Source organism: Dermacentor silvarum, chromosome 1 (assembly GCF_013339745.2).
Source record: "Dermacentor silvarum isolate Dsil-2018 chromosome 1, BIME_Dsil_1.4, whole genome shotgun sequence".
NCBI lineage: Eukaryota > Metazoa > Arthropoda > Arachnida > Ixodida > Ixodidae > Dermacentor > Dermacentor silvarum.
In genome coordinates this window covers 184,252,215-184,268,613 of record NC_051154.1, presented here as the reverse complement: position 1 = coordinate 184,268,613, position 16,399 = coordinate 184,252,215, and the positions used below count along the sequence as shown (strand labels likewise).

The 16,399-nt window shown below is 44.0% G+C and overlaps 1 protein-coding gene across 2 annotated transcripts in view; it reads right to left on the bottom strand.

Moving 5' to 3' along the window:
- Positions 1-8,033: 8,033 nt before the first annotated feature.
- Positions 8,034-16,399, bottom strand: part of LOC119436517 (receptor of activated protein C kinase 1-like) — a 44,080-nt gene continuing 35,714 nt past the window's right edge. For both annotated transcript variants that reach the window (XM_037703383.2, XM_049658248.1), the window contains exon 6: positions 8,034-15,566. In XM_037703383.2, coding sequence (XP_037559311.1) covers positions 15,387-15,566 — 180 coding nt within the window. In that variant the 3' untranslated portion in view covers positions 8,034-15,386. The remainder of the gene's footprint in view (positions 15,567-16,399) is intronic.

Genomic DNA, 16,399 nt, shown 5'->3' with positions numbered 1-16,399 from the left:
ACATTAATATACAGTTAGTTTGTTTCTTTCATTTGCACTGCAGTGGCTCAGTGGCTATGGCATGCTGCTGCCAAGCACTAGGTCTCCGGTTCAATACCCTACTGCAGCAGACATTCTGACATGGGAAGAATGCAAAAATGTGTGTACTTAAATTTAGTTGCACGTTTAACCTTTCTTTACCATGAAAAAAGAAAATTGTACCAAATTTATCGGAAAATTTTTTTCGCTCAATTTGTAGAGCTTTTATTTATGAATAAAACGGCACCATTATTTCAATTCAATAGGGTTCCTTTATTTCACTAATTGTGTAAAAGAGATAGCTCGAAGACGGCTTCACCACATGACCGCAGTGTCTTGCAAGAAAGCGTTTGTCAGGGCTCGATAAACTATGAAAGAAGAGAATACAAAGAAAAAATAACCTAAACGGTGCAAAAACACGTACATGGTAACTTTTCCACAGCTCCTAACAGTTAGTAGGCCGTCTTGGTATGGTAGACTTCAAAACAAGGTGCGGCACAGAGGCCAACTCCGCTAGGTCCTCCAGTCCATTCACAGAATCATCAGAATCCTCAGACGAGCACACATCACTTTCTGTATCCGTACAAAACTCTAGATAGCTGTCGTCTGACGAGCAGTCGTCGAAGAACTTCCTTTTACGCGCGCTTTCATTGCCTCGTGCGGAGGCAGCCATGTTTCATGCGGCGGTATCAGAGGCGGCAATACAATGAAAGCTGAGACACAAATGGCACAACATGGACAAGTGTAGCCATCTAGCATCAAGAAATACAACTATGATGAGTATAGTCGTCATTGGTTCCCTGTGTGACAAATTTTTGGTGATGACAAGTATAGCCGATATCGGTCATTTTGGTAGAAAATTGCATGACGACTATACTCATCAGGAAAGGGTTAAAGAACCCAAAATGGTAAAAAAATAATCTCGAGTCCCTCTGCTAATGTGTGCCCAAAACACATGGTGGTTTTGGCACGTAACACCCCAGACTGATTTTAATCTATAGAGTCTTCAGCTGATACTTTAAGTGGTGAAGCTTTCCATGGAGGAGACCAATTGCTACGTGGCAGGCAGACAGTATTATTCAGAAACCTCAATGCCTACACCTGCTGAACACGTAAGGACGGAGCACTAATCGACCTATTGCCAAGAACTGTGCAAGATATTGAATACTTGCTTCCTCTTCTGGTGCAGACCCGAAGCAAGGTAATTGTACCTGGCAGTGAAGATTCCATAGAAGCCCATATGTTCAAAACATGGTCGTTCATCGGCAGTTCATGCAGCTTAGCACTACCTGTGTGACGACGAAAGTTCTGATGGAACAAACTAGCGACTTCATATCCATGGCATCATTTTTGTTTTCAAAGGCGCGGAATTTTTTTACAGCCTGCCATTGGAGCAGTATTTTCAAATTGCGGTGTTCTCACTTTTGACTGAATACGATGAAACATCTCGCAAACACACCATCAGTATTCACATGTCAAGCAAGTTAGAAGGCGACCTTTACGAGTTCTCCTTTCTGCACACTGCAAGAGCCGCATTCCATTGCGATTCCCCGCCTCCCTTTAAGTTGCGTGCGCTGAGAAAAGGAGGTATTGCTAATGATAAAGTAAAAAGATAGTTGTCCTTTCTTTTTTTGCCACACATATATAAAATTAATTTGAAATTTTATTTTCGTTGAATGAAATCAATTGATCTTGTTTTTAATCAAAAAACATTTTTTTTACAATGTTTGTTTCCGTCCTCACCTATTTAAAATCAGAACAGCGCAAGAGACAGGGACAAACGAATAAAGAAACACACAGTGCTGTGTGTGTCTCTCTCTTCGTTTGTTCCTGTCTCTCGTGCTGTTCTTATTTTACACATGAACACCAACATGCCATGCCAAGTCTCTACCTTCATGGCTTCTCGCCTATAGTCGGGTACAACTTAAAAAGGCAGAAGAGGCCCCATCCAGATGACCGAAGCCTGGCAGCTGATTGCCTCCGCGACTAAAGAAATAGTCCCGTTGATGCGACTTGGCCAAGTTCGAAGCGCGGGCTGCCATGTTCTTCGTTGGCAGGGTCACCGGATGTCCGGCTCACGACGTCAGTCTAGAGTTCGTGCCCACTGGTGGAGGCTCGTGTGCATCCGCCTTTGAGGAGGGCAAATGCCACTGCCTTCGAAAGTTGTCCAACTATAGTCGTGTTTCAATTGCTGCTTCCATAACCGCCCTTGCTGATGTCCGTGACAATTGATTCTGGACTGCTTTTCGCCATAAGCTTCACGAACCATTTGAATCGACCTTGCTCAATGTGTGGGACTGAAATTTATGCAATGTCAATTCACACTGCTTCCAGCATCACAGTCCATACACTGCAATTCACTCACTAGTAGTCCACAAGAAATGCCTGACACAAATGGAAAATTTCTATGTTGCTATCAAGGTCACAAAGCATGAAGGCTACACACACATTGAAACGAATTCCCTTTTCTACATATTTACGCAATTATTTTGTAAATGGCACATCGTAATGAACAGCTTCTTTGCTCATTCCTACCACCATGCCTTGGCTTCTTTCTGATGCCACTTTATAAATCTCTAAAGTTGCACTAAGGACTGTCAATGCGAGATGAGCATTAAACCAAGCCAGTGTGTGCTTGTCATGCATTACACCAGCACTAACAGGGAGGCCTGATGGACATTAGTTTCTCAGGTGTAGAACAATGACCCATCATTGTGTGATTATCTACAGGCATCCTCAAATTTTCTCCCCTGTCCATGGTCACCCATGAACAACTTAGAACCTTTTCATTGTATCCAATTCCTGACCTATCATCTCTATTCCTATCCACTTCTTCCTGATGCTAAAACCTTCCTTCTTTTTTTTTTTTTGCCTTTTTGTCTGCTCTCTTCTAGGGCCTCATTATCGGAAATACTTTTGCGAGACTTTGCATGACCAACACTCAACGTGTTAGCATCGATTGGCAATGGTGTCGTCCACAAAGATGCATCACCAACGTGTCACTGTATGATGCAACACTTTGGGCATATTCCTTCTTCTTCTTTCTGGGGTTTTACGTGCCAAAACCAGTTCTGATTATGAGGCATGCCGTAGTGGAGGGCTCCGGATTGATTTTGACCACCTGAGGTTCTTTAAAGTGCACTACAACGCAAGTACACGGGCGTTTCTGCATTTCGCCTCCATCGAAAATGCGGCCGCCACGGCCGGGATTCGATCCTGCGACCTCGTGCTCAGCCAGTAGCGCACCCAGGATCTCTGCCAGGGGGGGGTTGACAGTTTGCCAATACCATCTAAACAGCACTAATTTCAATTTCTTCACGGGAAATTGTAAAAAAAAATGCGCTTTTTGCGAGTGTGCACACGATTGCGCGTCTTACATCTTACTTGCAGTACTCAAATGCGTAAGGAAAGAAAAGGGGTTAAACAAAAGGGGGGGTTAAGTCGGCCTCAGGGGGGGGTTCCAACCCCCGAATCCCCCCCCGTCGGTGCGCCACTGTGCTCAGCAGTGCAACTTTGGGCACATTCCAACACGCCCAGCATACAATCAGTGTTCACCAGCATCAGGAGGTGGTAGTGTGCAACCCACTGCCACCCACACTACACCACTCCACTCTGCTACCCTCTCCAGGTGTTCCATCACTTCCGTACTCCTTACCACGTAACTTGCGATGCTTCTTACATGATTCTTGCACCTCTCTCATTTTTTTTTGGCTCCACGCCAGCTCCCTCTCCCACTAGGTAGTTTTGCATCAATACCAAGAGCAAAGATCATGGAGTGTCCTGTTAAGTGCTATTGCATAAAACTAAATGAACAGAAGGTGCAAATGTGTGGCGGCTTCAGTGTGGAGCAAAGGACGGAGCACCCGTACTACAGTGCCACTGGCAATGCAAGTAGCTGCTGCTCCGTTTAAATTTCAAAGTGTTATGTCATGCCGCACTCCACCTTTTCCTTCTAGAACCCAGCTAAAATAATGTGCACCTCTGCCTCCCTTGACAGGCACGTTGAAGTGGGGTTGGAAGCCTCACCTCAAAAAAGCACAAAGCGTCGAGGGCACATGCACATAATGGAGGCTCTCCCGTTCACTCTTGTGACCAGGTCTACACATTTCTAGCACAGTCTGCACTATTCTAGCACAAATGGTGGATGCTGCTTGTTCAGAGTGTTGGCGATGTTGTTTTTACGAAAATGCGTTGTTGCTTCCACACAAATGTATTTGGTGCTGGCGTTCAGCATTACTGACAGCAAATGTTAATGTCTGAGCAGTGCACTGGTCGAGCTGTGCATATATGCTGTGGCAGTTTCCTTCACCAGTAGTACTCCTGTTGCTTCTGGGGAGCGATTGATACTCCGTATTTCTGTGGCCATTATGATCAACAACAAAGTCCACCTCTGTCTCCACCTGACAAGACTTGCATATGGACAAGTTCGTTTGACTGTGTGCAACAAGTCCGCTGTCAAAAGGTGGAGAATAAACTGCACTGCTCTGAACTAGTTTGTGAAACAATTTATTTCTTTGACCTGGAATGAAATCCGAGTACAGTGAACCCAAACTGCAACAGGTGCAACTCTGCCTACTTAGAAGTGGTTTCCAGTCAACATTGCATACATTTATTTTCACAAAAGTTTTGGAGTACCCACGTTATGTGTGCTTGGATTATGCATACCTGCCAAGTTCGGAGAAACTAAATCCGGGAGATCTTCCGACCGGAGGGGGGAGAGGGAGGGGGGTCAGTCAGTTACCCAACCACCCCCCCAATGTTGATATTTTCAAGTACTGCCAGGAGAACTTCATTACAATTTTATTGACAGATATACAAATGACCACATGAACATCAAGGTCTCACTTTAGCAAGCATTTCGTTGTTGCTAATTTTGCCATAAAAAATTCTTCAAAACTTAATTAAATTCTCGGGTCTTATGTCCCACAACCACCATCTGAGGCATGCCGTAGTGGGGAACTCCGGATTAATTTCGACCACCTGGGGTTCTTTAATGTGCACCCAATGGACGGCACACGTGCGTTCTTGCATTTCGCCGCCAACAAAATGTGGTCGCCGCAGCCTAGATTTCATCCCGCGAACTCGTGCTTAGCAGTGCAATGCGAATGCCACTAAGCAAGCATGGCGGGTGTTCAAAAATTCTTCAGATGATGTTTGATTGCAAGAAATTCCATTTCTTTCACATTTTGCGAGGTTGGCGTTTCCCGGCATCTTGAACGAGTGGCACTGCGTCCTCGTATTTTTTCACGACTTTAAATTGCCGCTCGCACTCTGCATTTCTCTGTGGTATCAACAAAATACCCAGCATCATTTCAGCTCAGCACTACATTAAAAATACTTGAAGATACTTTTTGCACTAGCGCACCTTGCTTTTAAGGCCATGACTGACTGTAGGCCTACACAATGCCAGAGCGGCTGATGCCGAGCAGAACGATGGAGAGTCTATAGTGTTGCTAGTTGCGGAAGGCGGCATTCGCTGGCTCGCTTAATGGGACTGGGGTCACTATGGCACCCAACAACCTTATCAGTGTAAGGACCGGCTCTGTGATTAACGAAATAGAGCATGTATAGGGTTTCCCTACCACTTTCTTAACAATGTTTTGCGCGATGAACTTCTAACTGGATTAGATTGGGTTGGATTTTTTTTTTTTGCCAATGTGGCCTGACAAAGCGCTGGACATGGGAACTGGACACAACAGCAATTTCCGGGACATTTTCCGGTCAACCATACAACCGGAAGAAATGGTCCAAATCCGGGAGTCTCCTGGGTAATCCGGGAGACTTGGCAGGTATGGATTATGGAACGAAGCTCTTGTTCAGGTGCCCCCCCCCCCCCAAAAAAAAAAAAGCATTTTTGACATTCTTCAAGTTAATACAGAGCTTTAGCATGTGCAGTAAATGCAAGCAGACTGGGAATTTTACCGGATCAGTGGTGATGCAAATGTGAACCGTGTGCAGGGTGCTACGCTCAACCAGGCAAACACAGCTAATATTGCAGTAACCAAGTGTATTTTACTTAGCTGCTGGCGTAAATTTTTGGCAGCAACACGATTGCGCCGCTGCCATAAATTTAAGCATGACAAAACATGCCGTCCAACACAGGGATCTCATCGTTATTACTCAATGCCTTTCTCAGAGAATATGGAACAGTCATAATTATCCTTTGTACCAGGTCAGGTGACTCTTTCATAAGCCATTTAGTATTGTCAAAACACAATTGTGCAGCAATTAACCAGTTTAAGATTAAGAGTGAATTAACCAGTTTTGTCAAAATACAGACCAAGTTTGCAAGTAGTATGAAATAAGATAATACAGTAAGTAGGCAGTGCACAAATCTATTTGGAATATTGTCGTAGTGTTGCAGGGCTAGTTTATATAAAGCCCCTCAACTTTACATACTCAATATGTACATAATAATGCTATTTCAGTTAAGCACGATTACAGTTAAAGGGACACTATAGAAAAACACTGCATCAGTTTAGACTGCTGAAGTGTTTCAAAACCCAGTTTTCATTCATTTGACGGGAAAAGGTTGGGTGTTAAGAAGAAAATGAAAGCCAAACTTCACTTTCTTATATTATGCATATACAGTAGCCGACCAATTTTCCGGACTTCGCGGGGACTGAAAAATAGTCCGAAAAATCGAGCAGTCCGAAAAACCGAACAGTCCGCGAAACTTTCGGCACAACCGAAACTTAAAAAAAAAAGAAAAAAAACGGATTCCGCTTAAGTGATATGACGATAGTGCCGAGCTGACCGGAAAAAAAAAAAAAAAAAGAAAGCAAGTGCCGCTTTTTGGAATGTTTTGTCGGCCAAGGAAGAGCGGGCATGGCCTCGGAAACGAGAGGATAGCGTGCGTGTACTGATCTTGAAGGCTATACAGGGGGCCACTGGAAGCTAAGCCTGGCCAAGCCAGCGGAAAATCCAACATGGCGGCCTCCAAGATCGGTTAGCGTGGTTCGGAGCAAGCGATTTAGTCCGGAAAATCGAACATCGGCACCTAGATTCGTCCGAAAAATCGGTCGCGAAAATGCATTAGCTCTATGGGAATCCTGCCGGTACATCTATGAAGTCCGGAATATCCAACAAGTCCGAATTTTTGGAGTCCGAAAAATCCGTCGGCTACTCTATACATATGCGTGACTTCACGGATTTCCAAGTACAGTAGAACCTTGCCTATACGTTCATGTTTACATTTTCCCAGCGTTGCACTCTGAAGGAAAACTGCCATATAGGAAACCAGAAGACACCTAAGGGAAGCATGCATGCAGTAAGTGCTGATGGTGTTGCCTCGCACTGGTCTGAAACAGAAGCCACACACTTGCATGTTCCACCTTCCATCACACTGCACCGTACAGTCAGGAATGGATCTTAGTCTGACCTGAAATAAAGTTTTTTTCTCTCTCTCTCTCACTCAGGAAAACGCGATTTACAGGCTTTTGCTATGTAGCTGTTTGTTCTACACCACTCTTTCTGCGTAGTTCTGTCCCTGGAAAAAAACAATGCAATAGGAGAGGGACATTAGCATTCTGGTTGTTTCCTACCGGGACCAGGGATAAATCCGGTGCCTCTTGCAAAGCCGTTGCTGAAGCCAAACTGCCACAAGTGCAGCAATATGGCGAGCTGAACAAGTTTGATGTTCATCACAGAAACACGGTACAACATATATAAAACCAAGTTGGTGGAGTACACAGGAGTACGCTAACAATTGGGAGTTTCATTAAAAGACAACCCAGCCATCACCAACTGCCACTAAGTAACCTTGCATACGGTCAAGTGAATCAAGGCACTTAACAGTCAAGAAGAGAAATAGGTGGTGCATTAAAAAATTGCTTCCCGTTAATAAATAATGTCTCAGCGATTGCCCCACTTGTTTTATCAATATGCACATACAACTTCATTACAAACTGTTATGACTACCACTGCTAAGTAGATGAAACAGAATTTCCGGGAGAAGCCGTGCACCACACTTTAGTATAATTTTCCATCTCGTGCCATAAACGATGCCATGAACGGGGTTTTAAAAAGAGCAACACTTTTATTTTCTGTTCAAAACCAAAACAGTGACATTTCAAAACAAAACCACACATTAAAACTTCAACAACCCACTCCTTGACAAAAGCTTCTGACTAGTTTAGAGTACAATGTGCTTGAAAAAGATAAGTTCCTTTACAAGGAAGCAAATACAACCACCGCATGTTAACAAACTCCAGATGCTAAGGGTTGTATTTTCAGTCATTCACTTTCAGGGATGGTGCTTTCTTTGCATTGATAGTTGCTAAGCCAGTGAAAGTGGATTTGACAAAAGCAATGGCACACCATCCATCATAGTTACTTTCAGGTTGCGTAGTTATCGAGCACAGTTATGAGTGCTGAACAATATTCCACATGAAAGGGAACCTGAAACTATCCCTAAAAGTGATTGATCAAAATTAAGGCCTTAAGACTCATCTTCTCTTAGAAGCTTTCATGCATGTTTGGTAATGACACACTATTAGTGAAAAGTCTAAATTTTGAACTGATGCCGATACACACTACGGACACTTAATGCATCATGAGCAGAGAAAAGACAAGTCTCATTTTTCACTCTACACAGAACAGTCTGCTGCAGCAGAACCACAATGTGACATACTAATACCTTTAAGGTTTGTTTCAGAAGTGCAAGAAAACTCGAAACATTGCTCTTGTCTACTACCCTGGAAAGTGAGCAAAGTGCAGTTTTATAAATGCAGTTTCAGTAAAAAGAAAATGCTCCAATTAATGTGAATGGAGTGCTTTATGAACTACTATAACCACAAGACCATGTGCAATGGGTGCTAACTAAAGGAGGGGTTGGCAGAGGAAGAGTAAATGCATTTCAGAAGCAAGTGACTTGCTGAGAAGGTAGGCAGCCTTTCATTTACTAAATTAACATTGGTCAGAGTAAGCCCATCTCACCAACTACCCCTTATTAATCTTGTCTAGTAATTTTCCCAGCGGCACAGATGCAGCAAATGAAAAACAGAAAGTGTACAACATTGAACACATGCAGCATGGCAGTCACTTATAATTTCAAAAGCCATTTTGGGCACCTCTTAGTGTTCAAGAGTGCTACCTGCAGAGAAGAGCAAGTAACGTATTAATTGGTTATATTCAGTTGTATGCTGAGTGGAAATGTGTATAACATAAAGAGTAATTACACAGGCAAAAAACGTCGAAGAAACAACTTCTGGGGATTGCCTTAATTGTCACTTCATTAACCCATTAAGGCACAATCAAGGTCTGGAAAAGAGATATAAATCATTTTTGACATGTTTGGACACTGAAAGAAAATCAAGTTTTATAGAATATGCTTTACACTTATAAAAGTTGCAGCGGAGTATACTCTTTATACAAAGCTAGGCCTAGCACAGCCAGTGCCCACCTATAAGCTGCTACCTGACGCAGTAAAACTTCCTGAAACACCCCAGTGCATGCAAACTGTCAAATTTCACTTCACTGCACCTTTATGTGGATCATTTATGACAACACTGGCACTGCAGCTGCTACTCTAATTTGTGAGAAAATTTCCATCTTTTTTCAAAAGCAACATAAGCGTGACAAAGCTCAGACGCAGCAACCAGTTGAGTGATGTGTGCAAATGCGTAGAAAATAACCAGTAACGGTTCTAAAGAAGGAAGATGAATAGAGTAGAACCCTATTGATGATACGTTCCTCACTGGTGTGTTCTCCCAGATACTGCGTTGCATTCCTTGCGGTCCCGACCTAATGCCCATTGACTCCTATGTATACCTATTATGTTCCCATTTGATATGTTGCCATTGAGTAATGTTCCCGCATCTTACATTGCATTTGAATGCGGCGGTCATAATTTAGTGGTGCAGAGGCAAATTCGCTTGTTGCTATGAAGATTAAAAATGTAAACTCGCGGTTATGCCTGTAAAGCTCCTCCTGTGGCCCTACCCCGAAATGCAGGAAGCATGCAATCACCAGTCCTGATAAACGTGTCTCAGCTGTGTTTTTACCGATTCCGTAAAGTCAGATTTGCCGGAGCACAGGGTGTTATGCGGTGAAGCATATTAATAGTGAAACAGGCCCCCGTCATGGAACACAGTATGTGTCTCTTAATTATACACGTGTGCATGCATTGTCTCCAGTCACAGTACGAGGGCCGAGACGTCTAATAATTGTACTGACAGCCATTCAAAGCTGTTTCTGACACTGCAATGGCGATTTGGGGCCTTCCTCATTGTTACGTGTTCCCGGCTGCTTTCTTTTCTTTTTCTTTTTTTTTTCTGTGATCCCTTAAAAAACATGTCAGCGAGGTTCTACTGTATTCTCATTCCCTATGATTTGATTAGTGCAAGTTTCAATAGATCATCTAAAGGCAAAGCATTGCTGTGCGGACCTGCTCTTGATGGTCAATAAATATAGTTAAACCTCGATACAATGAAATCGGTAAATTTGGCAATTTGCATCGTTATATCAAAATTTTGTTCTATTGAAATTCGATCTTTTATGCAAATAAGTTTTTCTTACACGGAAGGAGCCACAAAATTTTTCGAATTATCGGGCAATCGGAAAAGACCAAATTTGAATAAGGAAAAAAAGCCATTTTGTTGAATTTGAGAGCCGGTAATGAAAGATACGGTGCCGTGTCGACCATATCTTCACACCGCTTTCGCATCCACTCCACCCCAGCAACTGATAGTGTCGCCCGCAGTAGGACGATGCCATCATGAAAAGCGCTGGCAGCATGAAGTGAATGCTTTGTCTGCCTCTTGCTTCATGCATCTCAAAAACTTGAGATTACCCACCCTCCAGCACGAGACATGCAGAAAGACAGAGTACGATGCCAGCCCATCTCAGCTCACCCAGTCTTTGCACACACGGCAGATTACCTCTATAAAAAAAGTTATAACTATCAAGTTATAAAAAGTTATATACTTTTGTTATATCGAGAATTTCATTTTATTGAAGTTCATTATACAAGGTTTAAATGTATTGCATAGAAATTGCCTTGGCAAATATTATTGTACCTGTGTTGTTAGATTAGAACTTACGCTGTTCCCCTGCACCATAAGCGAAAGTAGCAGCATTGTGTGAACAGTGAAGAATATTTCCCAGCTCATTAAAAAAAAAAATGTCACATGGGTGCCATGAGGCCCATTAGCACAGAAAAGAAAAAATTATGTGAATTTTATAAAAGTTTTCTATCTTTAAACATAAGTAAACTGTTCCCAACAGATTAAAGCCTGTGCCTCTTCCAGCTGATCTAGTGCTAACATTTCCATAAGCATTTGTTGTATTGACTTTTTCTATAGATTATTGCCCTTATGGAGGCTACTACAGTGGAATCTCGATGATACGATCACGGCTAATACGAATTTCCGGATGATACGAATTTTTCTGTGGTGCCGGCCAAGCCCCATTACTTTGCAACGTGCTAGAGTACGGTTGTTACGAATCGATTTTCGACCTGCGTCGGTCGATACGAATAAACGCCGCCCCACCGACGGCCGAGAAAGAGAACAGCGCGCAGTCACGCGCTTTCTCCCTTTCTCTTTTGGTGCGGAGGCGCGGACGCGGCGCCGGACAGCGCGGCGGCCGCGATTGGGCGCGAAGAATTTGAAGCGGTGGCGCTTTTCTTCCTTTCGTGCTTTTCCCCCTTTTCAGCGGCCGCCCATCGGACGGAGTGGCTGCTGTGCTTCGGGCCGCGTTCTTTGTGTTTGCGCCATTTTGCCTAGTCGCAGCGAGCTATGTCTACCGAGATACGATCTTGGCTGATTCGCGCGGCCGTACGCCGAGGCGCGGGAGCCTCCGTTGGCGCGTCTTCCGTTGACTGCGTTATCGGTGTCGATGGCACAGGGCGATTGTCGGTTTCGCTACCGGAGTCACACGGTGCAATATAGTGCGGCACGTAATCCATGGTGTGAGGTAGCGCGGTACGTTCAGTCAGCTGCTCCTCCGCTTCTCCTGCTAATCGCCATACTTTTCTTGCCGTAGGAGGCTTGCGCTTCCGTATTCCGAAGGCGTGCTTCGTCCAAAATTTTTTCTCCAACGAGCGACGTCCCATCACTAACCTGGGAGCTCTCAGTAATCCGAATTCTGCGTGTCAAGTGAAGACGCCGGCTTGGTTTACGAAGCAGACAACTGCGGTTGCCATCTTGCCCCTGCCACAGCAGCAACCAATGGAGAGACGCCTTTCAGCACGGCAGCCAATTGGAGGCTGCTTTCATCGGAGGGTCCGTGTGACTACCTATCGCAGACCCGCGCTTCTTTTGAGTTTGCGCTTTTGAGTACACTATAGTTTGCGCGTTTGTTACAAGATGGCGACGACGGACGAATTGAGAAGCGGAACGGCGAAACTTTGAGCTTTCGAACGATACCAAGATGGCGGCGCTCGGTGGCGGGAAATACGAGATATGTCTCCAAGAATTTCGGTGATTTTGCGCGATTTAAAGCTGTTTTCTCGCCCTGCGCACTGACGAATAAATCTTTTTCGGCCACTTTTAGCGCGTTTTCACCCAAACCATTTTGATACAGTGTAGATTAGGCGTTGCAGATACCGAAACGCGTGGTTTTCAAAATAAATTTTTCTCGCGATTTTCGCGATTTGATGCTCTCATCCTCGCATAATTTAGCTAGTTTTGATTGTGTTTCGATGATATGAATTTCGGCTAATACGAATATTTTTCCTGACCCCGTGAGATTCGTATCATCGAGATTCCACTGTATTTGTGTATTTAAAGTGACAAGGCTTCATTAAACGAACACTGTGGTACAGAATTAATTTTTCAAGACAAAGCCTCGCTACAGAGTGAATTTCAGAGAGTATAGTTTCAATACACTGAGGTTTAAAGCAGCAACCACATGCACACGATATTCAAGTGACAGGCAGACCCTGTCGTGGCATTGATGTCGCACATGGACGTGACATTGCGAGAAAGAGTATCGACAAATTTATATTGTTGTCTGAACAAATACAATCGTGTGCTCGTAAAGAAATTGTAAGCGTGCCATGAAGCCAATGTTTTAACCAAGGTGTACTAAGATCTAGCTTTATTATGCTGTCATCACCAGTGGAAATCCATTCCATGCTGCAAGTATGAAAGTCTGTGGTGCCATCTGGTGAGCAAAACTCAAATCACTTTCGCGGCTCTTGGTGGCATCTCAGGCCTAACAGCATCAAAACAACTCATCTTAATAATAACGACAAGAAAGCGCCGATAATTTGTCCTCGGCTTGAGATGAGACAAAGCGATGGCTGATTTTGCTATATATATTTTGGTGTCATGGAAGAGAGCAAGTTGTAAAAGAAAATTCAGATCGAAGAATAATAACAACAAGAAAATGCCAATACTTTGTCCTCAGCTTGAGATGAGACAAAGCGATGGCTGATTTTGCTATTTATATTTTGGTGTCATGGAAGAGAGCAAGTTGTAAGAGCAAATTCAGATCGAAGAGGGCGGACTAGTTACTGCTATGTTGTTGCACAATCACGCTGTCCCCAGCAGAAATTGCTGTGCAGACTCCCAGGCAACAAGCGAAATTTTCTGGCTGGTGAAATAAACGGTGACACAACAAGTGACAGGGATAGATCGCCCTCTGCAACTGCAAAAGCTGCCGCTCAACGCCGTCACTCGAAAATCGTGTGCATGCGGTTGCACCTTAACTGCAGGCTATTCACCTTCAGAGACATTACCTGCATAAAAAGTACTTATGTGTATCCTACAACATTTAATTTTAAATGTTACGCGTTAAGCATTAGGCAGAATCTTATGTTTACACAGTTTTTCTGGTTATTAATTGCCACCTTTCTAGGTCAGTACTCTCAACATAGAGGGCATATAGCAGGTGTTCCCATAAAAACTACCAAAAAATTTTAAGACTGTGCAGCAGATTCAAGGATATTTCTTAGGCAACACGCTATTCACTCCAGTGGACATCCCAATTCTTCTGATAATTAGTAATAATCTCATCAAATTACTTCACAAATTAACCTTTTGGTTATCATCTTTAAGGGACACATAACTGCCGAACTGAAGGCAGGCAGTCATTGCTCAAACTATGTTCTTTTGCTCGAAACCCTGTGACAAGAACAAGTTTTGAGATGCCTGCCCTAGAAATCTGCACTGATATTGCTAGTGTTCCATGAATCATTGTTTTAAATACACAACAAACTTTTTTTACAGCGTAAGCTGTTATGGGCTCATTCTAATGGCCGTTTCGGTTCGTGTTGTTGTCTGCCACTGCCGCATAACCGCCTATCGCCCGAAATGCGAAAAAAAAAGTACCCGGTCTACGCTGGGATCAAACCCAGGCCCGCTGCGTGGGAGTCGGATACTTCACCCCTGAGCCACGCAAGCGCTTGCTATCAGCGTCAGAAAAAGGCCCTATAAACGCGCCCTAGGCAGGCGCGCAGGCACAGACGACCCGAGCCTCCGGTGGCGCCATCTAGTTGAGGCGCCTGCAAAAGCCGCATGCACAGGCACAGACAACGAGATTCGATTCATTCAAACGAGGCGCACAATAAACGCGATCCCGAGGCACCTCTTCGGTACACGTTATGGCGTCTCCTCGCAAGGTACGAACCGCTGCTGAAGAAGCGAATCGTAGAGCTACGTGCGCGGCTACAACCAAGCATCATCGGGCTCAGCAGACTGCTGTGCAGAGAGCATTACAAACCGCAGCTCGCCGTCAACGCCGGGCGGACAGTTGAGATCGCTCTCGTCAAAACGAGGCGAACAGACTTTGTCGTGAAGACCCTGTTGTGCGTGGTGCCGAAATTGCTATTCTTAAGCCGCTCCACCAGCTTACGCTGTGACTGTGCTGCGTGTGCCGCGCAGGCCTGTGACTTTTTTTAAACTATTACATGAACCAATACTACATTGGCCATGCATTTTGGGGACCAATACCTCATGACTGACACCAGTCTCAGGGTTCTTGTTTCTGAACATGCTTTCAGTAACAGCAGTCTTAAATTTATGTCCTGAAAAGTTAGTGAGCAAAAGTAGATCAATATCACACAGCTAGTGAGTTTATCCAACAAAGGTATGGATGATAACATTGTGCTGAAGCTTTTTTTGTGTGTGTGCATTTTCACAACTGCACGATGCATTTTGGGGACAAATACATCATGACTGATTCTAATCTTAGCGGTTCTTGTTTCTGAACATGCTTTCAGTCTTCAATTTATGTCCTCAAAAGTTAGTGAGCAAAAAGTTGATTAGTGAATATCCCTCAGCTAGTGAGTTTATCAGACAAAGGTGTGGATAACACTGTGCTGGAGAAACTCTCCCCCCCTCTCCCATGTTTTTTTACAACTGCGCCACTTTCAGAAATTCGTATTCTTCACAGAAACACCCCATATTAAGGCAAGTACCTGCTCAATGAGTAATGCCTACTGAGACTTGCCAAACTCTGATGAGACTGTCAGTATAGCCAGCAAACAGTGTCTGGCCATCAGCTGACCAAGCCAGTGATATACACTGCGGAAGTTCAGCCTTGGCATTTGGTGTCAGCACTTCAGGACACAGCTCATCCACCTGGCTGTTGTCTTCCAAGTTCTGTCAACAAGGCAATCAAAGAAGAAAGTAGAAAAGACAGCCTTTTAGTTGTATCTCCCCAGGCCACATCTTTAAAACTAGAATACAACATGGTATTTCATGCACTTTCAAATTCTCCTACAGTACCCATTGCTCTGTTGAACTAGCAATTCAAAAAGTTCTCCATGTGACCATGCCCATACAACCATGCTCAAGCTGACCATATTGAAAAGAGCAACGACCGAATCACATCTCTACAATTAACATTTGATGGAAGTACTTTTGTAGTGATACATGAATTAACCCCTTTACAAGCCCCGAACATTCTACTCCATTAAGTGCATCAAAGCAAACAGGACACAGATGCCAAAAAACAACAACAAAAGAAACCTTGTGCTTCATTTTGGCTGGCACTATTAATTAACAAACACGTTAAGCACCCTATCTGGCACACTGCACGTGTAACACTTTCTTTTCTCTCTGGCAAGGTTGCAATGTACAGCAGACTTCTTTTAAAAAGCTGGAAACCCTGAAGGGTTGGATTTTTTGATAAGCATGTTCTGGATAGTTGTTATAGTGCTGCACCATTAGCACCTGTTTGCAAGTGAACTGCTCAGTGAACTGCTCTTTGAAAAGCAGGCGGTTTTTTTCAGCTTTTGGCAGCACAGTAATAGTACGAGTGCACGCGTCAGTGGTACATGGTATGAAGAAGAGACCAGGGGGGGCTATTCTGTAGAGTCCACCTAATGGACTGTCTATTTTGGCTGTCGCCGATTGGTTGCAGCTGTACGAGCGAGAAGGAGAGTGGCTGGGGGCACCTGTCTCCTCCTCACTCGTGCAGCTGCAGCCAATCA